The sequence below is a fragment of the Mustela putorius genome, unplaced genomic scaffold (assembly GCF_011764305.1).
Source record: "Mustela putorius furo isolate JIRA1106 unplaced genomic scaffold, ASM1176430v1.1 tig00000487_pilon_pilon_pilon, whole genome shotgun sequence".
In the NCBI taxonomy this organism is placed as follows: Eukaryota; Metazoa; Chordata; class Mammalia; order Carnivora; family Mustelidae; genus Mustela; species Mustela putorius.
This window is the reverse complement of record NW_025421399.1, coordinates 5,080,356-5,105,669: the sequence shown is the minus strand read 5'-3', so window position 1 is coordinate 5,105,669 and position 25,314 is coordinate 5,080,356. Positions and strand designations below refer to the sequence as shown.

General features: G+C 34.7%; 1 protein-coding gene across 1 annotated transcript in view; it reads right to left on the bottom strand.

The window, feature by feature from the left end:
• LOC101679735 overlaps positions 1-25,061 on the bottom strand; it is a 72,595-nt gene extending 47,534 nt beyond the window's left edge. Inside the window, exons 1-22 of the mRNA XM_013054250.2 lie at positions 25,017-25,061; positions 24,313-24,417; positions 23,363-23,416; positions 20,613-20,717; positions 18,864-18,917; positions 18,074-18,178; positions 17,236-17,289; positions 15,818-15,922; positions 14,939-14,992; positions 14,177-14,281; positions 10,721-10,774; positions 9,958-10,062; positions 9,440-9,493; positions 9,055-9,156; positions 8,479-8,532; positions 7,232-7,336; positions 6,418-6,471; positions 4,402-4,500; positions 2,878-2,931; positions 2,164-2,268; positions 1,530-1,580; positions 243-347 (exon numbers count right to left, since the gene is read on the bottom strand). Of these exons, the coding sequence (XP_012909704.2) occupies positions 243-347; positions 1,530-1,580; positions 2,164-2,268; positions 2,878-2,931; positions 4,402-4,500; positions 6,418-6,471; positions 7,232-7,336; positions 8,479-8,532; positions 9,055-9,156; positions 9,440-9,493; positions 9,958-10,062; positions 10,721-10,774; positions 14,177-14,281; positions 14,939-14,992; positions 15,818-15,922; positions 17,236-17,289; positions 18,074-18,178; positions 18,864-18,917; positions 20,613-20,717; positions 23,363-23,416; positions 24,313-24,417; positions 25,017-25,044 (1,711 nt within the window). The 5' untranslated portion in view covers positions 25,045-25,061. The remainder of the gene's footprint in view (positions 1-242; positions 348-1,529; positions 1,581-2,163; positions 2,269-2,877; positions 2,932-4,401; positions 4,501-6,417; positions 6,472-7,231; positions 7,337-8,478; positions 8,533-9,054; positions 9,157-9,439; positions 9,494-9,957; positions 10,063-10,720; positions 10,775-14,176; positions 14,282-14,938; positions 14,993-15,817; positions 15,923-17,235; positions 17,290-18,073; positions 18,179-18,863; positions 18,918-20,612; positions 20,718-23,362; positions 23,417-24,312; positions 24,418-25,016) is intronic.
• Between the last annotated feature and the right edge of the window lie 253 nt (positions 25,062-25,314).

Sequence of the window (25,314 nt, the reverse complement as noted above, 5' to 3'; positions counted from 1 at the left end):
CTACTCCATAGGGAGAAAAAAGGTAAGGCTGAGTGAAAAAAACAGAGATAACCCGAAATCCTTCTCTAATTTGCACGTAAGACTAGCAAGAGACAGGATGGGTTCTTTCTTTGGACCTGAGTTTTTTCCCTAAGCTTTTCAGAATGCCTTCTTGATGCCAAAGAAGCATTTTTAATGATTGTTATAAATAGGCTTATAAAAGAAGTTTTTCTGTAGTGTTTAATGGTTTCTAAAATGCTCACCATCAACTGGCAGATTTTGTGTTATGTCTTTAAGCTCCGTTTCGGTAAGGTCCATTCCTATGTTTTCCAAAACTGCATCCACTTTACTGGAATCAATCTTCCCACCTTATGGAAAGAGAGACAGATGTAGAAGCAGAAGTTAATGTCCCTAAATTGTTGGATAAACCCTTACCCTCCTGAGGATTATGGTTATCATATTCATCCAAAGGACCAAAGCCTCATGAGAAGAAGAGTAAAAAATAAGAGTTAGAATTAGAACATACTGTTTTAATTTTAATCTTCATATAAGCATACCCAGAATAAAAACTGAAAGGTGATGGAATGACTTCTCAGAGAATTCTAGTAAGGTGATAATAATTCCCGTGTCTCAAATGACTATTGTCTCACTTTCATTGTGTTTATTTTTTTTATTAACATATAATGTGCTATTTGTTTCAGGGGTACAGGTCTGTGATTCATCAGTCTTACACAACTCACAGCACTCACCCTAGCGCCAACCCTCCCCAGTGTGCATCACCCAGCCACCCTGTCCCTCCCATCCCCTTCTCCTCCAGCAATCCTGTTTGTTTCCTGAGATTAAGAGCCTACCTTACATTTTGTCTTCCTCTCTGATTTCATCTTGTTTCATTTTTCCCTCCCTTCCCTTATGATCCTCTGTTTTGTTTCTCAAATTCCTTATTGTGTTTATTTTTACAGTTAACATCTAGTCATGCTAAAGGATGCTGGTTCTCCATTACCATTTAACATATTTTAAAAATTCAAGTTAAAGTAAATCAGTTTAAATGAAAATATAAATAATACTACAAATACTGTGTGGATTTGGCAGATATCACGAAGGTAGTTTGGGGAACCTTGCTTAGACATGACCTTCTTCCTGGCCTGCTTTCTGTCTATTCAGTCCTATGTTCCTTCAGTTTCTTGAAGGCTTTCTAGAGCTCTCTTGTTCTCTCTCTCACCTTTGGTCTAAATGTCAGATTAGTAGTCTCTTGCTGCTGAATAAACTAACTGAAGAAGTGCTAATTTTCCCTTTACTTTTGCTGTATAGCCTGGGCTCTGATAATTTCTTTTTCTGTCAAAGTTTGAGAAATCCCAAGAGAGCATGGGAGTTCTTTCCAACTTACATCATAAGAAAAGATCTCCTAAAGGACACATTGATCTATTAAAAAAACAAAATTATGTAATAATGTGTTAGGTGTCAAGGCTGACAATTTAATCACAAGGAATTAGTAGAAATGCCAAACATGATGACCTCAGATTAATTTGTGTCTTAGTAAGTTTCTCCCTCACCTTTAAGAAACTTTATACCATCCAGCAACCTTCTTTGGTAGACCTTTCCATCTGTAAGGAAAACACTGTTCAGATCACAGAAACTTCATAGTGGAGCTTCACTGACATTAAGAATCAGCAATTCCAGTAAGACATATTTATGAACTGCCTTAGAAATTTTCTGATTTAGTGGCAAACAATGAAATTATAGGGCATGGGGATACTGGACACTCTACCATTCTGAAATATATCTTTTCCTTTTCTTTTGCAATATTTTCATTTTCCCTATTAGATTTCTCTTTCTTTTTTTCTTATTTATTCTGGCTTAAATTTCAGATCTCTTGATAGACTCAAAAGTTACAAAATACGTAATTATATAAAAGATATTAAGTGAACCCTGATGATAGGATTCATGATAACACAATGTTTGAGTCTCAAACCAAAGATTAAATGGCACAGATACAATAGATAAAATAATAGATTAAAAAATAGATAAAATAATAAATTTTAAGATACAAGAGAGTAATTTTAAATTATGTAACATTGCTCATAAGCTTATTTCTGACAAGCAATAAGATAGAGACAATTTTTAGAAGTTTTTGCAATTTAACAATATGCTTCCTCGGATGACTATATTTTTATTTGAAATACTCACTATCAACTGGCAGAGTTTTCATCAGTTGTGAGAGTTCTTCATCTGTGAGTTCTATTCCCATGTTTCTTAGAATTGTTCCTATGTCATTGACATCAAATTCCTCTCCTTCAAAAGGATAGAAATGGTAACGTTTGATTTTAAAGAACCATCTCATTATTCCAAATCATGATGAAATCTTCTATTACTATATTAACCCCAACTACTTAATGCATAATAAAGTCAAATGAGTCCTGTTTGAGTATAGTTACGGTAGAACCTTGAAGTGTTTATTTCCACAACTTTAGTAATAATAGAGGCAAAATAACAGAGCACATAATTATGCATTTCATAATTTTCTATTGTGAGAGATTACTAGTAGGTAATACAATTTTAGTCTCTTTTTATTACACTAACCTCTTTTTAAGTAAATACCTTAATTTGGAAAAAAAAGAGATCGTATGGCCTAACAAAATGTGGCACTATGTTTTATTGTTGAAACACTGACAAACCAAAGTCAAAGTCTAGGAAATCAGACTACAATCAGTTTATTAAAAATAGCATAATTTAAAGGGAATAACAGGAAAGAAAGAATTTTCAGGAAAGAACAAATATGAAGAATCACAACTAATCATGAGACACTACATAAAAATCTAATGATGTACTGTATGGTGACTAACATAATAAAAATATATATAAAGAATCAGAATCATATATACTTGGTAACTTCTTCCTCACCTGTAACAGCTTCTACTTTATCCATTAGGTTTTTCAGATCAACTTTCTTAGAGCCTATAAGACAAAGTTTAATCAGAGAAAAACAGTATCATGGACTCAGAAAAAAGATACATAAGACAAGAAGTCCTTTTTATTTAAGATTTAATGTTCAAAGATGACCAAAGCAAATAAATTCGTTTACAATGAAGACCAAGATTTAATAGTAAATAATGAATAAAAGTGATCTTAAAATGTTGTACTAAATAATAAAAATGAAAATTATGAAAACAAGTTTATCCTATCTAATATTTAAAAAAATTCAGGTTGTAATTATAGCTATTCTAATAGTTATTCTATAGGCTGTAAAATAATTCTTAGGAGAAGCAGTGAAGCAACACTGACTTCTACAAGTGTGTTGAGATATTTTTTTCTGGGAAAGTTAGGTAATTGTATACTACAGTATCCTTTTGAACTTTGAAACAAGACGTAGAAAAATAACCTTTATGAAAATGATTGACTTTTTCCTAAGGGTTCCTTTAAATCTTTTGAAATCCATATTTTGTATTTTGAATGTCCTATCTCATGTAGAATTTTTTCTTCAATTATTAAATGTTGTAACTCTGCCAGGTCCACATTTTTCGTGGCTTTGTGTGATCTGGGCAGTCCTTCAATGTTACTTTTACTTAGTTCATGAAATGATGCATGTTTCTCAAGGTTCATAAGGAGTATTTTCTTGTGGTACCACGTGTTGATGAAATGGGCTCTTCTGTGTTAAGCAGTGAGGGATTTTAGAGAGAAGCTAATTACTTAAATGGTCAACTTAGTGATTCCTGAAACCTAATTGGTGGATAAGAACACAGCCCAAATCCTATCATTTTACCAGACCATTTGCATCCATCTTTAATTAAAAGCAAAATAAATTGAGATTAAAAAGTTATAATTTTAAAATATACTTTGTGTAACAAATTAAAAAATATACAAGCGTATGAAGAAAAGGTAAATGTCCCTTCTTTTACCTCTTCTCCGTTTCATGACTACTCCTCACCATTACTAACAGTTTTGTGTATATCCTTCCAGATTTTCCTTATGTTTATGAAGGTATATTATATCTATATTTTCAAAATTAATAATACTATACCTATTTTTCTGTTAACTTGTTATAGTGACCAGAAAAATAAAGCCATCTCAAATCCATGAACAGAGAAATGAGGAATGGGTGAATGGATTGGGTTATAACCTGGGTTGATGTCAGAGATATATGGCACAGTGAGAAAAAATACATTACAGATCCTATTTTTGTAAAACCAGACAACAGTAATCCCTCCCCTTCTCACTCACACCTGTCTCTACCCTGAGATGTATGTATAAAGAAACAGATTACAGGTTTTAAATCAACAAAAATCAATGGCCTTTTTGCCCCTTGAGTTCCTGTAAAAGCTATCCACATGGCTTCAGGCAACAAATAATTTAAACATTTGAAACAGTCACAGTTAATCCTGCAAGCTTAACATCTTTTAAAATCACAGTGTTTTCCATAGGGCTCACCACTCAGAAGATCCTTTAACAGATTGAGTTCCTGTTCTGTAAGCTTGACCTCCATGGCTTCTAAAACAGGATCCAGATTATTTACATCAACCTTCCCTCCTTGAAAACATGAAAGGAAAGGGAAAAAATGGAATGATTATAAATATTTAGAAAAATGCATAAAACACATTTTATTATCTTCAACTAACAGGTGATACTGTTTTCCCCCAGCTTTATTGAGTTATAACTGACATATAAAATTGTATAAGTTTAAGGTATACAATGTAATGATTTGATATACGTATATTGCAAAATGGTTACCACAATAAGGATAGTTAACACATCCATCATCTCACAGTTACATTGTGTGTGTGTGTGTGTGTGTAGTTAAGATTTACTCTTTAAGCAATTTCCACAAATACGATATAGTATTGTCAACTATAGTCACCATGTTGTACATGTTGTACATTGTATCTCCAGAATTTACTCCTCTTATAGCTGGAGATTTGTATTCTTTGATTATCTTCACCCATTCCCTTCCCCATTCCCCTGCCTCTGGCAACTATCAGTCAGTTCTGGGTTTGTTTGTTTGTTTGTTTCTTCTGGATTCCAGATATAAGTGAAATCATATAGTATTGTATCATACTGTTTTTTTTCTGTCTGACTTATTTCACTTAGCATAATGTCCTCAAGATTCATCCATGTTGTTGGAAATGGCAAGACTTCCTTCTTTTTTACAGCTGAGTAATAGTCTAGTGTGTGTGTGTGTGTCTGTGTGTGTATCTCCTATTTTCTTTATTCACTCATCTGTCCATAGATACATTGTTTCTGTCTTGAGTATTGTAAATAATCCTGCAAGGAACATGGGGGTATAAACACCTCTTTAAGATAGTAATAGTTGTTTACTGTTACATGAATACACATGCTGAAAGAGAATGACTTCCTAATCTAGTATAACTGCGAAAATTTTCAGGCAAAGAACAAAACCACAATAGATTTGCATGATTCCTTACAAGCAGAGTTACAATTTAAAGAATTAAAAGTTAGAATTAGAACGTTTTCCCCCAGTGTTAGACATACAGGCCCAGGACAAAGTGAGGTGGGACAGGGTTGCGCAGCTGTAACTGAACAGCACTGAACAAAAATCTCCACACAGAAACAGAGATCGTATTTGTTTCCTAAACTCTTACTCTCAGATTATTTTCTCTGCTCCTGCTCACATTTTGGAATAAATGTTAAACCTTCCTCTCTGCCTCCCACTTTCCTCCTTCCTCCCCACTTCCTTCCTTGCTTTCTTCCTTCCCTCCTCCTATCTTTCCTTCCATCTTTAGTTCTGTTCATATGTTTCTTCAGAGAAAGCCTGAAAAATGCAACCCGGTAGAAAACTTTCATCTAAGACAAAGTAAGGGTTATTACCAGGAAAAACATAGATGTGATACAAGCAGCAAAATGTGTTATAATCTATTGGTATACATTTAATGATAACTAGGGAGAGAGCCCAAATGTCCTTCAACTGATGAATGGTTAAAGATGTGGTACACACACACACACACACACACACACACACACTCACACACAGAGAAATATTATTCAGCCATCAAAAAGAATGAAATCTTGCCATTTGCAATGATGTGGATGGAACTAGAGCATATTACGCTAAATGAAATAAGTCAGAGAAAGACAAATGCAATGTGATTTTACTCATATGCAGAATTAAGAAACAAAACAGATGAACACAGAAGAAGGGAAGGAAAAATAAAATAACAGAGAGGGAGGCAAACCATAGAGACTCTTAATTATAGAGAACCAACTGAGGGTTGCTGGAGGGTAGGTGGGTGGGGGAATGAGCTTGATAGGTGATGGGGATTAAGGAGGGCACTCATTGGGATGAGCACTGGGTATTCTATGTAACTGATGAATCATTAAATTCTACTCCTGAAACCAATACTATATGTTAACTAACTTAAATTTAAATAAAATTTCAAAAATTTAAGGCTTAGGGATATTTCATATCTCCTCTTTGTACTTCTTACTCACTTTTATTATATCTCACACCCTTCAGCAACCTGTTCTGAAACACCTTTTCATGAGCTGTAAGAGAAGGCACAGTTCAGATCTCTAGGAAATTGATATGAAGAGTCACCAAATCATTATAAATTATATGACTGTAGAAGATACATTTCAATGATTTGCTTTAAAAATTAACCTATTTTATAGTTATACAATAAGGACATTTAAAAATATAAGTGTTTTCCATAGTGACAAACATACCAACTCTTTGGAATTAGAGACATTTATTGAACTCTCTCATGGTGCAATTCTAAAAAATACATTAAACTGTGTCTTTCTTTTTTTTCAGATTTTTTTATTTATTTGAGAGAGAGAGAGAGAATGAGAAAGAGAGAGGGAGAAAGAGAGAGAGCATGAGAAGGGGGAGGGTCAGAGGGAGAAGCAGACTCGCTGCTGGGCAGGGAGCCTGATGTGGGGCTCGATCCAGGGACTCCAGGATCGTGATCTGAGCTGAAGGCAGTTGCTTAACCAACTGAGCCACCCAGGTGCCCATGTCTTTCTTTTTATTCCACTGATGTCCTATTTCTCCTTCTGATTTTTCATTGCTCTGATTGAAAAACTGTGGCTGATCTGAAGGGGAAGTATTAGTCACTTGGACAACTATATGGCAATGTAGTGATGAATCTAAAATTGTGTTTGAAGCAGTAATGACAGAATTTCTATCAATCTAAGGCATTTTTTAGGCAAAACTGTTCTATTAAAAGATTGAGAATGGGTCACATTGATCCATTAAATCAAGTTCCCTGGATGGCAAGTTGGCATTTATGTGGCATTTACTTACCATCAATAGGTAGTGTTTTCAGTAAGTGTTTGTGCTCCGAATCTGTAAGCTCAATCCCCATGCCTTTCAGAATATTTTGTAGGTCACTGGCATCAATCTTTTCTCCTTTGAAAAGATGGAACAGTTGTAGGTTAAAATATGAAGGGACAATCTAATTATTTTAAATCATCTAGACATACACTTCTGCTGCTCTAGTACTAGTATTTCTAGTACTAGTACTAGTACTAGTACTAGTACTAGTATTTCTCTAATATTCCCTGGTATTTCTCTAATACCAGAATAAGAAGGAAATGCAGAGTGAAAGATTTCTGATAAAAAGAGTCAAATGGTAAATAAAAAATTAGAATTTTTCCCTTAGTAATACTAAACAGGAAGGGGTGGCTGGGTGGCTCAGTCAGTTAAGTGTTTGCCTTCAGCTCAGATCATGTTCCTGAGGTCCTGGGATCGAGCCCTACATTGGGCTCCGCGCTCAGCAGGGAGTTTGCTTCCCTCTCTCCTCTGGCCCTCTCCCTGATTGTACTCTTTCTCCCTCTCTCAAATAAATAAATAATGTCTTTCAAAAAGATAGTGAACAGGATATATTCCTGATACTGAGAATAATACCACATAGTGCAGAAGCAAATCTGATCATATAGTTACCTAAAAATAAGTTCAAGAGACGGTTAGTATAATATAATACAGAATTAACAAACTATGACATATTTTACTTTATTTTGTTAAAACTATGTGATTAGTTGGCAGCAGTGGACTTATTATTTTTAATGTTCCACTCTACTTTTACTGTGTCCATCTAGTTTTTGGTCTATAAGTACCAGCCAGATAGTTTCATTGGAAAAAAAGAAGCATCAGAGTATAAGACTTATTATGAGGAAGTTATCTTTTTGTTTTACTTATAAACTCAGATCATGTTAGATTAATCTATTGATTAGTAGATGCAAATATTTATCAAAATGAATGCTGAAAATATGTGAATTTATAGCCAGTTTGAGAACATGTTATTAAATTTTTTTTTTTAAGATTTTATTTATTTGACAGAGAGGGATCACAAGTAGGCGGAGAGGCAGGCAGGGGGGGGGGGAAGCAGGCTCCCTGCAGAGCAGAGAGCCCGATGTGGGGCTCGATCCCGGGACCCTGGGATCATGTTCTGAGCCAAAGGCAGCAGCTTAATCTACTGAGCCACCCAGACGCCCCTAAAATTTTTAATGTAAATCATGATTTATTACAAATCATTTATAACAAATTCTTACCTGTAAAAGCTTTTGCTTTATCCTTCAAAGTTTCCAAAGCAACTTTATTATCACCTGTAACAAAAATCCATAACTTGAAGCTCATAAAATGATATAAAACACATACACATGTATATATGTAAAACACAATGACGTAAAACACAATCCCTCCCCTTCACATTATAATAACACTTAAGTGTCCTGGACATCTTATTAAGCACTTCAAAAAGTCATTCAATAAATATTTACTCAGAATATGTTATGAGCATAGAGTAGAAAAAAATTAAAATATTAAAGATATACTTATTTCAAAAATGTAAATTTGACTTTCTATTTCATAAAATATTAACTGTTGAATTTGACAATGAAAAGATAGGATTCAAAAGTGGCTTTCTTGTTCTTGGAATTGGGAAGACTCTTCTAGCGACTGTGCCACCAGTGTCCACAAACTACATTCCCAGTTTCTTTGTCAGTGTCATTGCCTCATCTCCAATCTTGACATCTTCTGCATAAAAAGTTCCCTTATTCCATTCCTCTCATTGCTAAAAGGTACATAAAATCTAAAACTCAAAATCCAACAGTATTTCATATGCTCACCACTGATGGGCAGGTTTTGTTTCAGATCTTCCAGTTCCTTGTCAGTGAGCTCGATTCCCATGTTGCCTATAACGGTTTCCAGGTTCTTGACGTCAACCTTCCCTTAATCAGAAAGAGAAAGGCCTGTGAGGAAAATTGAGTGACTCTAAAAAAAGTTATTTTTAAGTTTAAGTTTTTTTTTTTTTTTTTAGAGAAGATGGGTCTTTCTGCCAAGACATAAAAACTAAAATTTTATTACCAAAACATGGATACCACAAAGTCCAACTCTGGGCAAATACTTACAATAAGGAGTATAGTAACAGAATCAACATGGCAGTTAAGGTGAATGGTAAATGTAGTTACTGTTCCAATAGGAATTCTAGGTTTATAGTGACTTTTTACTCACCTGTAATAGCTTTCACTGCTCCCATCAAGTTAGGCAGATCAACATTCCCATTTGCTACATAAGTCCAAAAGAGACATATAATCAGTGACATGAGCTTAGAAAAAGATATAAATTATTCATATAGTATAATAAATTCCAGCTAAATTTGACTCATCCTAATTTTATTTTTTTATTTTTTTTTTTTAATTTTTTATTTTTTATAAACATATATTTTTATCCCCAGGGGTACAGGTCTGTGAATCACCAGGTTTACACACTTCACAGCACTCACCAAATCACATACCCTCCCCAATGTCCATAATCCCACCCCCTTCTCCCAAACCCCCTCCCCCCGGCAACCCTCAGTTTGTTTTGTGAGATTAAAAGTCACTTATGGTTTGTCTCCCTCCCAATCCCATCTTGTTTCATTTATTCTTCTTCTACCCACTTAAGCCTCCATGTTGCATCACCACTTCCTCATATCAGGGAGATCTAAAGAGAGGAAAACCAGATGCCCTAGTGCTATCTCTTGGGCTCACCATCAACTTGTAGTTGTCTTGACAGTTCAGCAAATCCCTCCTCTGTGAGCCTCATTCCCATATTTTCCAAATTAGTATGGAGGTTATTAGTTTTCATCTTCCCACCTTAGGAAAGAGACAGTGAAGCAACATTTTGAAAAAAAAGGTATATATATAGCAAAATTAAAAAAATATAGTAAAGCTACTAACTTTAATGACCGCATATTATTAAAACAAAAGAGACAAAACATAAAACATATTTCATGCCTCTGTTATGGTTACATTTCAGCAAGATTAAAACCCCAAATAGACCTGTCCACTTGAAGACCCAAAGAGAAAGTCAAGAGAAAGTCAGAATGAGAATTGTATTTCCTTTAGTCTATTCTTTTTGACAAGCCTACATAATAAAACAGGGTTAAGGGGCTTGAATAAATAGAACTACAGGCCACTAACTTAATTACTCAGCACAAAAAGTAGGGTTATTTTTGTTTATTGATTTGACATATTAGGTATCATTGCAGCTGACCATTGCTCTTTGAAAATGATTAGGGTTTTTTGTTTGTTTGTATTTCATAGGATTGATTTTTCTTTTTGAGAAAGAGTTGAAAAAAATCTAAGAAGATACTGGACTGCCTTCCAAAAGAGAGTGCATATTAACAACAGATAAAATGTAGTTATGCTGAAAGAATCATAAATAAAAACTTAAAGAGGGCCAAGGTTCATGCTTAGATGATATATCTGGAGAATCCAGATAACATGCCTTATAATTTTGTTTCTTACTTACTTTTAGGAGACTTCATAGCCTTCAGTAACCTATTACGATATAACTTTCCATTGGCTGTAAGAAAAGTCAGAATTCATGTAATGGTAAAATGAATATGAGATTCACAAAAATAGCACAAGTAGAGTCATTTTGGAAACAGAAAATCTAGTCTTTTATCAATATACAAAAATTGATTGTATATCTATACTGTTGCAATAAGCAAACCAAAAAGGAAACTAAGAAAGCAATTCCATTTACAAAGCATCAAAAAGAGTAAAATGCTTAAGAATCATTTTAACAAAAGAAGCACAAAACTTATACCTTGGAGATTATAAAACACTTGTAGAAAGAAATTAAAGAAGACCTAAAGAAATGAAAAGACACCTAAGTTTATGGATTGGAAGACTTAATATTGTGAATATGGCAATACTCCCTAAATTATTCCATGGAATCAATGCAATTTTATAAAAAATTCTAGTTGGTTTGTTTGCAGAAATTAATGAGCTGATCCTAATATTTATATGGTAAAGCTGGGGCCCCAAATAGCAAAATTAATCTTGAAAAGGAAAAAAAAAAGTGGGGTTCTCACACTTTTTTAATTTAAAGATTTATTGATTTATTTGAGAAAGTGAGCATGCTGGCTTGTGAGTGTTCATGGGGGGAGGGACAGGGCAGAGGGAGAGAATCTTAAGCAGTTTCCCTGCTGAGCGCAGAGCCCCATATAATGTTCAATCCCACAACCCATGAGATTATGACCTGAGCTGAAACCAATAGTTGGACACTTAATGGAGCCATCTAGGCACCCCATACACTTTTCATTTTAAAAACTACAAAACTACAGTAATCAGGACAGTGGGATACTGGCATTAAAAAAAAGTGGATATACAGATCAATGGAATAGAATTTTGAATCCAGAAATAAACCTTCCAATTTAAGGTCAATTGACTTTTAACAAGATTACCAGCACCATTCAGTGAAGTAAGAACGGGCTTTTCAACAAATGGTGCTGGGACGACTGGATATTCACGTGCAAAGAGAATATTCTTTTGGATCCCTATCTCACACTATATACGAAATTAACTCAAGATGGGGCAGTTGGGTGGCTCAGTCAGCTAAGTGTGTGACTCTTGATTTTGGTTTGGGCTGTGATCTCAGGGTCATGAAATTGAGCTCTGCATAAGGTTCTATGCTGGGTGTAGAGCCTGCTTGGGATTCTCTCTCTCCCTCTCCCTCTGCCCCTGCTCAACTCTCTGTAAAAAAATAAAAATAAAAAATTAACCGAAGGTGGATCAAAGACCTAATTATAAGTGTTAAAACTATAAAAATATTAGAAGAAAACAGCTGTAAGTTTTCTTAACCTTAGGTTAGACAATGGTTTTTTTAAAAATATATGACACCCAAAGCACAAGCAACAAAAGAAAAAAATTATAATCTGGACACCAACAAAATGAAAAACTTCTGCACATCAAGGAACACTATCAAGAAAGTAAAAATATAATTCACAGAACAGGAGAAAACTTTTGCAATCATATATCTGATAAGGAACTTGTATCTAGAAAACATAAGGGACTTGTATCTAGAATATATAAAGAACTTCTATGATTCAGTAATAAAAAGACACCTAATTTAAAAATGGACAAGGGATGTGAATAGATTTTTCTCCAAGGGAGACATACATTTAGCTAATATACACATGAAAAGATGCTTAACATAATTAGCCACCAGGGAAATTGAAACCAGAATAAGATACAACCTCACACTCACTATGATGTAATCAAAGGACAGATAACAAGTGTTGACTAGGATGTGGAGAAATTGGAACTCTGATGGACTGCTGGTAGAAATGTAAAGTAGGGCAGCCACTCTGGAAAACAACCTAGCTGCCTCAAATGGTTCAACATAGAGTTACCATATGACCCACCAATTTCACTCTTAAGTTATATACCCAAGACAAAAGAAAATATGTTTCCATGTAAAAACTTGTACATGAATGTTCAGAGGAAAATTATTCATAATAGCTAAAATGTGGAAACCATCCTAACATCCATCAATCCAAGAATGGATAGATAAAATGTAGTATGTCCATACACAGCACATTATTCAGCTGTGAAAAGAAACAAAGTACAGTTGACCTTGGAAACAGGGGTTTGAACTCTGCATGGAGTGTTTGCAATGCTGTAAATGTAAATGTAAATATATTTTTCTCTCCCTTACAATTAATTTCTTTCCTTCCTTCTCTTCTCTTCCTTTCCTTTCCTATCCTCCCTCCCTCTTTCTCTTTCTTTCTTTCTTTAAGATTTTTATTTATTTAGAGAGAGAGAGAAAGAGAGAGAGTACGAGCAGGAGAAGGGGGAAAGGGTAGAGGGGAAGGGAGAGAATCTCAAGCAGGCTCTGTGCTGAGCATGGAGCTGAATGTCAGCTCATGACCTGAGCTTGTAATCAAGAGTCAGAGGTTTAACCGACTGGGCCACCCAGGCACCTGTCTTCCTTATGATTTTCTTAATAACACTTTCTTTTCTCTAGCTTACCTACTGTAAGAGTATATAATACATACGGCATACAAAACGTATATCAGTGGACTGTTTATGTTGTCTGTAAGGCTTCTGGTCAGCAGAAGGCAATTAGTAGTTAAGTTTTTGGAGAGTCAAAAGTTATTACAGATTTTTGTCTGCTCAGGGAGTCAGTGCTCCTAGCTCCCATGTTGTTCAAGGGTCAACTGTACTGAGAATATGTAACAGGATTGGGAAGAACCTTGAAACCACTGTGCTAAGTGAAACTAGTCACAAAGCACCACATATTGTATGATTCTATTTATGTGGAACATTCAGAACAGGAAAAGGGATAGAGAGAGAAAATAGTCATTGCTCAGAGCTGAGGGGCATGGAGAAATTGGAAGGTGACTATCAGTGGGTCTGGGGTATCTTTCTGGGATAATAAAATTGTTCTAAAGTTGTTTGTGGTGATGAAGGCACGATTTTGTGAATACATTAGAATTCACTGAGTTGTACGCTTTATTGGGTTAATTGTATGATACGTGGATGATGTCTCAGTAATTCTGTTAAAAATGTTTTACTCCAAATTTTCATCTTTATGTAACAATGAAATTAAGGAAGAGAAGCCTTTTTCAATATGACAAACTTGTCCTCTTGAGTAGGCTTACTATACTGTATAAATATCTTCCCTTTCTTTTTAATTATTTTAATTTCTTCTATTGCTCTCTTATCTCTTTTTCCCCCTTCTTCTGGTATAAGCCCTGAAGGGCAATAGAAGACATTTGTTCTGATGGCAACTTACATCTGAGGAATTGCTTGGCTTCTAAAATAAACTCTAAATGACATTCACAGTTTTTATATGTAGATTACATTTTGGTTTCTAAAAAAATGTTCTATCATGTTTTAGAAGAAATTAAAAAGTTGCATGCAGATCCACAAAAATCTAAGTTCCCTGGAAGCTTACACAGACACTTGTATGACTCACCATCAATCGGCAGTATTTTCAGCATCTCCTCTAGTTCCTTATCTGTAAACTCAATTCCCAGATTTCCCAGAACATTTTTTAGATTACTTGACTCAATCTTCTCACCTTTGAAAAAATAGGAAATTTGGTACACACCTTTATTTCACATAACAGTAATTATTTCTAGTGAAAAAATTATTTTAGGATAATTAATATCATCATCTCACTTTCTGATTGAAGAATAAAGTAAAAATAAAACATTTCAACAACAAAATCAGTATAGATGTTAGGTCAAATTTATTTCCTTAATATGAGCAAGAGAGTTTCTTCTAAAAATTAGGGACAGACTACTTTCAGAATAAAATTTGATCTATTGATTAAAAAAATAGATGCTTACATGAATTTTTCTTTGAAAAAGTATTTTAATTAAAAAAATAAGAATTAAATGATAAATATAATGAAGACATTACCTCAATCAATTTTAGGCTCCATTCTGATTTTCTGTGTCATTCTATATGTGGTTATTAATCACTGGTGAACTGAATTATATTATTGACATAAACAACAGAGATTATAGAACTTGAAAGCAAGGATAGCATGGTAATTTCATTGTAAAAAGAGATAATTTTATATCAATACATGAAACATTAGAGACAAATACTTCATTAAAAATAAAGAGAAATACCAGAATTTATAAGTCAATGATGGAGTACTAGGAAATATCAGAAAAAAAATTTAATGTAGATAATAGGAATCCTAATTTTATGGTAACTTTTCTCTCACCTGTAAAGTCTGTGATGTTTTCCATCAGTGTCTCTAGAGGAATTTTCTCATCAACTATAGAAGATCAAAATCACAGTATATTATATTATAGATCTCATATGTTTTAGATCTCATATATCATATAGATTTCATATTATGAGATACAATACAAAGTTGGTGGAAAAACATAGGAACAAGTATAATAGTTGTACTTCTATGTGTCAGACCTCATCCTAATTGTTATATATGTTTATTTAACAATTTTTTTAAAAAGATTTTATTTATTTATTTGACAGAGAGATCACAAGTAGGCAGAGAGGCAGGCAGAGAGAGAGGGGGAGGCAGGCTCCCCGCTGAGCAGAGAGCCTAATGCGGGGCTTGATCCCACGACCAAAGGCAGAGGCTTAACCCACTGAGACACCCAGGAGCCCTTAACAAATATTTTTGAACACACTTTCTAGATTATTATTCTCTCCAGTTTTTAAGATTAGCATGAATGGGAGGAACAGCCCAACATGAAAACCATACAATTGCAGTGATGCAATTTGGCCTATAATATCTCAAATTTATTTGTGTTAGAGGAAGTTATTCAGAAGTGAGTGTGCTGAAAGAATGCTCCATTCTTGTATTCAGAATTGGAAAGACTACTAACCATGATACTTGCAGAGAGTATGAAAGTCATATAAAAACACATATAAAAAATCTTTCAATTTTGACTTTGTTAACTGGATACTCATAAACTCAAATGACATTCTCCATGTTTTAGTCATTGCTGTGCTATATCACCACTTGGCTCTTGGGCCTTCCCTTCCCCTTATGGAAAAGGACATTTCTTTCCTTAAAGATTCTTTTAACTAAACACTCTCCATGGTTAACCTGTGTGTCTGATAACATCCTTACCACCAACATGCATGTTTTCAACTAGATCTTTAAGTTCTGTATCTGCAAGCTTGATCCCCAGGTTGTTCAGAAAGGTGTCCAGGTTGTTGATATTGACTTTCCCACCTAAGAAATGTAACAGTCCAAAGGAGAAGTGCTTACACACTTTTGATACACATATTCCATTGTGAATTTCTTAAACAGTAGATCATTACTCATATAATACGCACACTGTTTCAGACAGGTTATATACTCACTAAAGCCTATTCAAGGATTCCCCCAAAGTATACTACTTACCTAAAGTAAAGAATATTTGCTCTAAAGTGAACATAATAATAATAAAAAAGAATAATTTGGGAAAATTGCCACTTCTTTGGTGCCAATACACTTGTATTGTTTACTAGTAGAATATATCTTGTTCACTAGTAAAATATACTTCTCCATTAAACAAATAAAGTGAAAAAATAAATTAATTAATGTTCAGCAATTTTAACACAGAGACCAAATATTTTAAGCCCTCAACTACAAAATTCGAATTAAGGCTACTTCCCTTGAGATTTGTCTTGGGGACCAGCCTACACAAACACAAGGTTTTAAAGGGCACTCAGTACTGAAATTAGTTTGAAAAGGTATAGAAATAGAGGCTCAGAGTATGGACAAGTCTCTCAATAAGTGAATGAGAAAGGGAAGAAAGAGATTGAGTTGTGGCCAAAAAGGTATGAAGAGTTTTAGTTTGCTTATTTTATAGGATGGGATACGCTGAGCATGTAGATGGGCTGAAAGGAAAGCTTGTCCACTGAGGAAGAGGTTGAAAATGGTGAATGGGATGAAGTCTTAAAGATGTGGGAGAGAACGGAGTCAATCCTGGTAAGGCTTGAAGAGGAAGAGCTACTCTTCACTCATCCTTTGATACTAGGATGGGTATGCTTAAAGATACCTGTAAAGGTAGGCATTGGGGATAGAAAGTTGAGGGTTATCAGTCTTGCTAGCCTCAATTTTCTTGGAGAATTAAAAAAAAAATCTGGTGGAGAAAAAATAAATGGTGTTCAATAAATGCTCAGGGAATTCTGGTACTGGAGGTAAATATTCTTCAGTTCTCAACGGTTGTAGATTGACTTTTGATGAATGAACTCAGTCTAGTTTTTTCTGCTATTTATTAAATTCCCTGAATCATTGCTAATCCTTTCTATATTTTTTTTTGCTATGCAAACTTGAAATTTGATATTTTTCTTCCTGAAAATTTGGAAAATGACAAGAAAGTATGGTGCTTTACTTCCAAGATAGAACATGAGATTATCTGCTAAAATAAAGATTAAGCTCTAAAAAAGTATACATTTGCAATCAGTATATATGACAGATGGCAGCAAATTCATATTTCAGAAACAGTATAAAATGAAGATCTCATATTCATTTGTATTCTCATTATGTTTCTCACTCACCTTTAAGAGACTTCACACCTTCTAGCAACCTGTTCTTGAAAACTTTGTTATCATCTATAAAAAAGGGTACATTTAAGGTCATGGGGGAATGAGGTGGCTTTTCACTAAAATTATTTCAGTAAAACTGGGATTTTCATGATATACTCTAGAAATTTCCCCCATTAATATAAAGTATGAGAGAAAATTAGGGAAAGCTTATAACATGGTAAGTCTATCCAAAATTTAGCGCACAAGGTGCCCTATAATATACACAACTTTTTTGGTAACAACACCTCTCACCTTTTGTCCCCTCACAGTTTAACACCCCTCTTTCTCTTGTTTACTTCCCACAATTGCCTGTAGCTATCTACAAGGTAAGGGTATCCTCAGAAATTTATTCCCTTCAATGGTATGAGTCAGTATGTTGGAGATGCTTATCCCAAAACTGAAAGATAAACTGCATAGATGGACAATTCCCTCAGGAATAAGTAAACATTTGAATTATTTTGAGATGGATATAATTTTTAAATTTATTTTTGCATCTTAGCAAATGGGGATAGTGTGAGTTTTAAAAAAGAGCTCAAAAGGAAACAGAACAAAACAAATGAACGGGGGAAAAAAGAGAGAATAAAACCAAGAAACAGACTCTCAACTATAGAGAACAAACTGATGGTCACCAGAGGGGAGGTGGGTAGGGAGATGGGTGAAATAGGTACTGAGGATTAAGGGGGGCCCTTGTGATGAACAGTGGGTATAGAAGTGATGAATCACTAAATTCTATAACTGAAACTAATATTACACTGTATGTTAACTAACTTTTAAACACCCTTTAAGGTCACATCTAATTTGAAATATTTACCATTGAAAGGCAGACTTTTCATCAGCTTCAAACGTTCCTTATCTGTGAATTCTATTCCCATGTTTTTCAGAAGAGTTTTCACATCTTTGGCATCAACCTCCCCTCCTTAAAAAAGGCAGACATCATGACATATATGAATTTAGAGGATCATTTAATGATTCCAAATAGGAAAAATCAATCTATGGCTACATAGCTTGAATATGTATAAATATAAATATAAATGTATAAATACAAATATATGAATAAAAAACGAAAGCCAATGGGACCTCTCCAAGTATAATACGACATTCACGAAAAAAGAATTTGACCTTTAAATGCTAACAAAAGAAGTCACAATCATATTGACAATGGCAAAGCAACTCTGAACCCAGTGAAACTGACATTGTGTATCTGTCTTTTCAACTAGAATACTGTAAATTAATTATTCAAATAATTATATCAAGTAAGATATGTTAGTCTCATTTTTATAAGCTTTCTGTAGTCTTTACCAAAATTTTACTTCATATATTATTTTACTAATATAGAATTTGGCTATATTGTATGGTGACTAACATAACATTTAAAAAAAAAAGATCCTTGTACCTGGGCCCCTTCATTAAAAAAAAAAATTTGGCTGTTCTAAAAGAAAGAAGAAAATATATAAATAAAAAATATACCAGAAAATACATGAATTGTTAGTAATTTAATGAATAAGGAAATAAATGCCATAACTAGAAGGCAATTGAGGGATAATGATAAAATATAATTACTATAAATACTAAATGTCTTGGATTGATAATTTCTCACTTACCTGTAGTAACTTTGACTTCATCCATCACCTTTTTCAGACCAACCATTCCATTAGCTACCAAAAAAGGCACAATGCAAATAATGTCAGAAGTACAGAACATAAACGTAAGACACATATTTTGTGGAAACAATTCCATGAAAAATTCCCCATATTTTCATTTTACCTGAGACCATCTATTAAATGCCTGGATCTCAGGGAGTTAAAATGATCTCCGTTAATACAAAGGTCTCTTAAAAAAAAAATACAAAGGTCTCATAACTTAGAAACTGGGTCAGGAAAATTGTGCTCTTCCTCGTGTTTTGGATGCCATTATAAGCCATAGTTGAAGATAGCGGAGTTGACTAGGTATTCTGGAAACTTTACTTCATGTAGCAACAAACAGCTGAGAAATGGACCATTAAAAATCTAGCTTGGTATGTTTTAAGACTGCTTCCTGCAGGAGATAATGCACGAACTATATTAATGTATCAGAGCGGCTGATCTAAAATATGGAGGGATGGAAAAAACTTCATATGGAGAAGCTGAGAAAAGGGAAAAGTAGAGGGCTATCATTCTATGTGTGTGAAACTACAAATAGTTCAACATGGCTTGAACAGAAGGAAAATGAGAGAAGATATTCAGATGGGCAGATGGAGACTGAAGGTCTCATGCACTATGATAAGAATCTTTGAATACATTTTAGAGTGAAGATTTTGGTAAACAGAAGGATAGATAGAAAAATGGGCCTGTTGACTTCTCTATAAATAGATTTTCAAATCCTTATTATTTCGCTTTCTTATTATCTAGACCTATTAGATTCTGACAGTACACTCTGCAATTCTTGGTATACACAGGGAAAGGTGATGCTACTTTGATTATTTGTAATGATGATCCAAGATTTACTCTGACTTTAAAATCAGGCTCTCCAGGGGCACCTGGGTGGCTCAGTCAGTTAAACCTCTGCCTTCAGCTTAGGTCATGATCCCAGGGTCCTAGGATCAAAACCTGCATCGGTCTCCTTGCTCAGCAAAGAGCCTGCGTCTCCCTCCCCTTGTACCTGCTGCTCTGCCTACTTGTGATCTCTCTCAGGGTTTGTGTCAAATAAAAAAATAGAATCTTTAAAAAAAATCAAATTAGGCTCCCCCCAAGTATCCATAGATAAACGAATGGATAAAGATGGGATACACACACACACACACAGGCAAATATTATAGCCATTAAAAAGGATGCGATCTGGCCATCAGCAACAACAATGCGGATGGAGCTAAAGGGTATAATGCTAAGTGAAATAAATCACTCAGAGAAAGACAAATACCACACAATTTCACTTATCTGTGGTATTTAAGAAACAAAACAAATGAACAACAACAACAACAACAACAACAAAAACAAAAATAAAAAATAAAAACAAAAAGAGAGAGGAGACAAACCAAGAAACAGACCCTTAACTATAGAGGACAAACTGGTGGTTACCAGAGGGGAGGTCTGTGGGAGAACGGATGAAATTTATGATGGGGCTCAATGAGTACACCCGTCATGATGAGCACTGAGTAACATACAGAATCGTTGAATTACTATACTGTCCACTTGAGATAATATAGCATAGTATGTTAACCTTATAGGAATTAAAATTTTAAAAACAAATTTAAAAAATGAAATTAGGCTCTCCTCCAACCTCTCTAATATGCATCTGTCAAATCTATCTATTTTTAAACACATTAGATATAAAGCAAAATAGAAGATGCCCTGAAGATATCTGTAGGAGCTCACCATCAACTTCTAGGTTTTCTGAGAGATTTGCAAGTTCCTCTTCTGTGAGCTCAATTCCCAATTTTTTTAGAGTGTTGTCCAGCTCATTTGTATGAACCTTTCCCCCTTAGGAAGGAGACAATGTAGGAATTATGAAAAAAGTATATAAGTATATTATACCAAGATTTTGCATGCATATCAACATTCTATTTTTTGGTTTTTATAAGGTGAGGTGATGAATGTGGTAATCATTTCACAATATATAAGTGTATCAAATATCACACTGTATACTTTAAACCTACATGTTATATGTCAATTATGCACCAATAAAGTTGATAAAGAAAAGACTATCCCATGGCCAACTGAATGAGGAAGAAAAAAAAAAAAAACTGAATCTGAGCCACTTGGTCTTCCTGTTCCTATGTGTCTACAAGTAAAAAAAGGGATGACTTTACTGGTTGGAGTGATTTATTCTGAACATCAGGGGAAACTGGGCTGCTGCTACTACACAGTGGGGATAGGGATAGATATGTCTAGAATCTAGGACACCTGCTGGTATTCCCTTGTTCTGTGATTAAAGCTAATTGTAAATTAAATAACGCAATACAATAGAGACAGGTCCGACAATGGCCCTTATCCTTCAGGAACAAAATTTAGGGTCACCTACCAGGTAAGGAGGTAGGAGCAGCTGAAGTTCTTGGTGAGAGAGAGGGCAATATGAAATAGAAATGCAAAAGGAAAGATAAATACTAGCTATATCCACGTGACCAGTTGCTAAAGGACTGCACAAGACTGTAACAGTTATGAGTATTTAACCAATTCTTTTCTTTTTATCTCCTCCTCCATTTTCCCTGCATCTACATGAGATTTGTGAACAGAAGATTTGTGAACAGTAGCTAGTCTTATATCATTATTTAAATTATAGGATGTCAAGGAAGAATGTGAGTCAGTTAGAAAATGAACATAACCTAGAGATGGATAGTGATAGCTGGGATTTTGAAACATATCCTGAGAAGAGGGTTAGCATAGTTTTGGTTGTATGAGAAACTGTGATTACTGTTTTTATTAGAAATATAAGAGAGGCTAATATATATATATATATATATATATATATATATATATATATATATATATATATATGTGGCTGCCAAGTTGCCAAGGGGAAGATGATGGTAGACTGTGACTGTATCAAATTGGCTAAACTGGAATTATATTTCTAGGACTTCCCTCACCTATAGAGTTCTGGCAAGGCCACAGAAAATTTTGCAGGAGATCTGGAAGGCACAAGTGAAGGAGCTGCTCCTATACTCTAAAGGTCAGTGTCAGGGGGCCCCTGGGTGGCTCAATCAGTTAAACATCTCACTCCTCAGGTCATGATCTCAGGGTTGTGAGGTTGAGTTTAAGATTTTCCACCTCGGGGCACCTGAGTGGCTCAGTGGGTTAAGCCTCTACCTTCGGCTCAGGTCATGATCTCAGGGTCCTGGGATAGAGACCCACATCGGGTTCCCTGCTCAGCAGGGAGCCTGCTTCCCCACCCCGCCCCTGCCTGCCTCTCTGCCTACTTGTGATCTCACTCTCTGTGTCAAATAAATACATAAATCTTAAAAAGAAAAGATTTTCCACCTCTTCCTATGCTCCTACTCCCCACCAATCCCTGCCCTGGCTCACACACACTCTCTTTCTCTCTCAAAAAATATAATCAATCAATCATAAATGTCGGTGTTGGGTTCCAGGTGCCATTACAGCCCCTGATAGTGTTCTTAATCTTCTGGATCACCTTGTTGGCATAGGGTGGAAGCCAGGCATCCAGATCTGGCTCTCACCACTTCTAGTCTTAGGCTAAGCACATGTCTATCTCCTTGAAGGGAGATGCCAGTTTCTTTCTCAGGTCACTTACAGTCTTAAGGGTGGGGGAAACAAGAGAGACATGAATTCCAGTTTGTCTTCATGGGTTCTAGTTTTTTCTTTTTCTCTCCAACTTTTTCATACCAGTTTTTCCTCCTGAGTGCTGGCATTGCTGACTATGTTGATTTCAGGGCCTTAGGCCCACCACCAAAAGCAGAGGTGACAGTTTTCACAGACTTCTTTACCAGCTCTCACAATTGCATAAAATCTAATTCTTACAATAAATCTCTTATTCCATGTCACTTATAGTGATTTTGCTTCTTTAATAAACCCCTAATGAATATAATAATCATAAATTCTATTAAAGTAAAACAGAACAAAAAAGAGAAATTTTGTGTCTTTGTATAATCACCTTTCAACAAAGCCCAAATCCGAAACAGACTTGTTCAAGTATACAAAATCAGGAAAACAGTTCAAATTAGAGCTTGTCTTAATAACAAGCCTATATAACAAAACAAATTAAGCAGTTTAAGCAAGTGAAACTGCAGACAACCAATCTAATACTTGTATGTAAAAAATAGGGGCTGCATATATATAATGTTTTTTGTATGAGTTTCTATATTAGCTACCCATAGAACTGACCAAATCCCTTGAACAAGGCTAACCCTTCCTTTCACTTATGCTGTGACTTCCTAGGTTTGCTTGTTTTTTCGGTGGGAGAGGGGTGTACACAGTTGAAAAAAAATGCGAGTATATGGAATTTCCTACAAGATAAAAATATATGCTGTTACTGGTTAAAATGTGGATATACTGAAAACAATCATAAATAAGAAATGATACCAAAGCAAGGAGCCAGGATTCATAATTGAATGGTGTCAAGTTGGGGAAGACAGACAATATGAATTTTAACTGGGTTTCTTACTTACCATAGAGAGATTTCATACCCTTCAGCAACCCATCCTGATATACCTTCCCAGCAGCTGTGAAAAAAGCCATAATTCATGTAATGATGAAACTAACATAAAACCACAAAAATGGCCTGAATTAAATAAATGGAGAAAAAAACATTTTAAGAAGACTTGTCTCTAATTTTTAGATTACTTCATCTTATATAGCAAAGTTTGGAAACAGAAACTTCATGGTGACAAACCTTCCTATTCCAGTACCCGAGGGAGTCTACTTGCTCAAACATGAGTATAGCCAACCTTTCTTTCTTTCTTTTTTTTTTCCCCAATTTTTAAAATTTAAATTCAGTTTAGTTAACATACAGTGTTATTAGTTTCAGGGGTAGAATTTAGTGATTCATCAGTGGCATATAACACCCAGTGCTCATTACATCATGTGCCCTCCTTAATGCCCATCACCCAGTTACCCCATCTCTCACCAACCCCTCCCCCAGCAACCCACAAATTGTTTCTTATAGTTAAGAATCTCTTATGGGTTTCCTTCCTCTCTGTTTTTATTTTATTTTTCCTTCATTTCCCCTATGTCCATCTGTTTTGTTTCTTAAATTCCACATATGAGTGAAATCATATAGAACTTCCCTTTCTTTTTATTTCTGCTTCCTATCTTTATTCTTTTCTTCATGGATCTCCAATCTCTCTCTCTTCCCTTCTCATGCTATAAACAAATTAGTGGCTTGACAAGTAACAACATGTTTAGTTATTAATGTCCACTCTTGTCTAAAGGGTTACTTAATTTCCATTATAAATACTAAGACAGGTTGCTATATACCTTCAGGTTGCTACATACCTTAGAACTCAATTTAATATTTTTTCTTTCGTACTTTTGAAAAAAATAAACAGAAATGAATTTGGAGATATTTACGCAGACGTAAAGACCCACAAAAGACCATGGCCCTTCTATGATAGCTCACCATCAACTGGCAGGGTTTTCAGCAGTTTCTCTTTTTCCTCATCTGTGAGCTCAATCCCCAGGCTTCCCAGGAAATTTTTCAAGTCACTAGGATCAATCTTCTCACCTTTCAAGAGGGGGGATGGTACATGTATGAGCTTCTGGTACTCTCAGAGTATCTCAAGTTATGAGATATGCTCTCTGCCCCTTAATGAGATGCCAATTTCAAGATGAAGAGTTAGGCAAAGATAGTCTCAATTGTAGAACCACTGAGAATGATTTATGGTATTTATAAAATACCATATTTAAAATGAATTAAAGGGAGTTTTTTTCTAAAGTTGGAAAAGACAACTTCCAGAATAAAATCTGTTGAGTGAATTAAGATAATGTAGATTTGTACCTGAATTATTATTCAAAACCATCTGATTGTTTTGGCAAGAATTATTGATGATTTCAGGGAATACATTATCTTAATCACTTCTAAGCTTCACCATACACATTTGTGTGACATGAAGCCTTTACTTACATAAGCAACAGAAAACTTAGGATTTAAAATTAACATATAGTCTTGTATTCTATTGCAGAAGCCTTCCTAATGTCAATCCAAGGGGCCTTAGAAGCATGTATTTAATAATGAAACATCAGAATTAAGTAAGATACTAAAAATGCCATTTAAAAAACTAATATAAAGGGCGGAAACCCTAAGAACCTTAAGTTCTCATTTACCTGTAAAGTTAGCTTTCATTTCATTCATTGGTCTCTTTATTGAAATCTTCCTATCAACTGTAGGAGAAAATCAAAAAAGATAAAAAAGACTCAGAAAATACTGTGAAAGAAAACACAGGAGTAAAGATAATAAATCTTATTAACTTTGTGCCAGGCACTATCTTAAGCATATATGCTTACTTAAGAAATACCTACTGAACAATATTTTTCTAGGTTATTGATTTATGCAGTTTTTATTTCCTTCCTTAATATTAGAAAGAAAAACTTAAATATAAAAATAAGCCATTTCAGTAATATA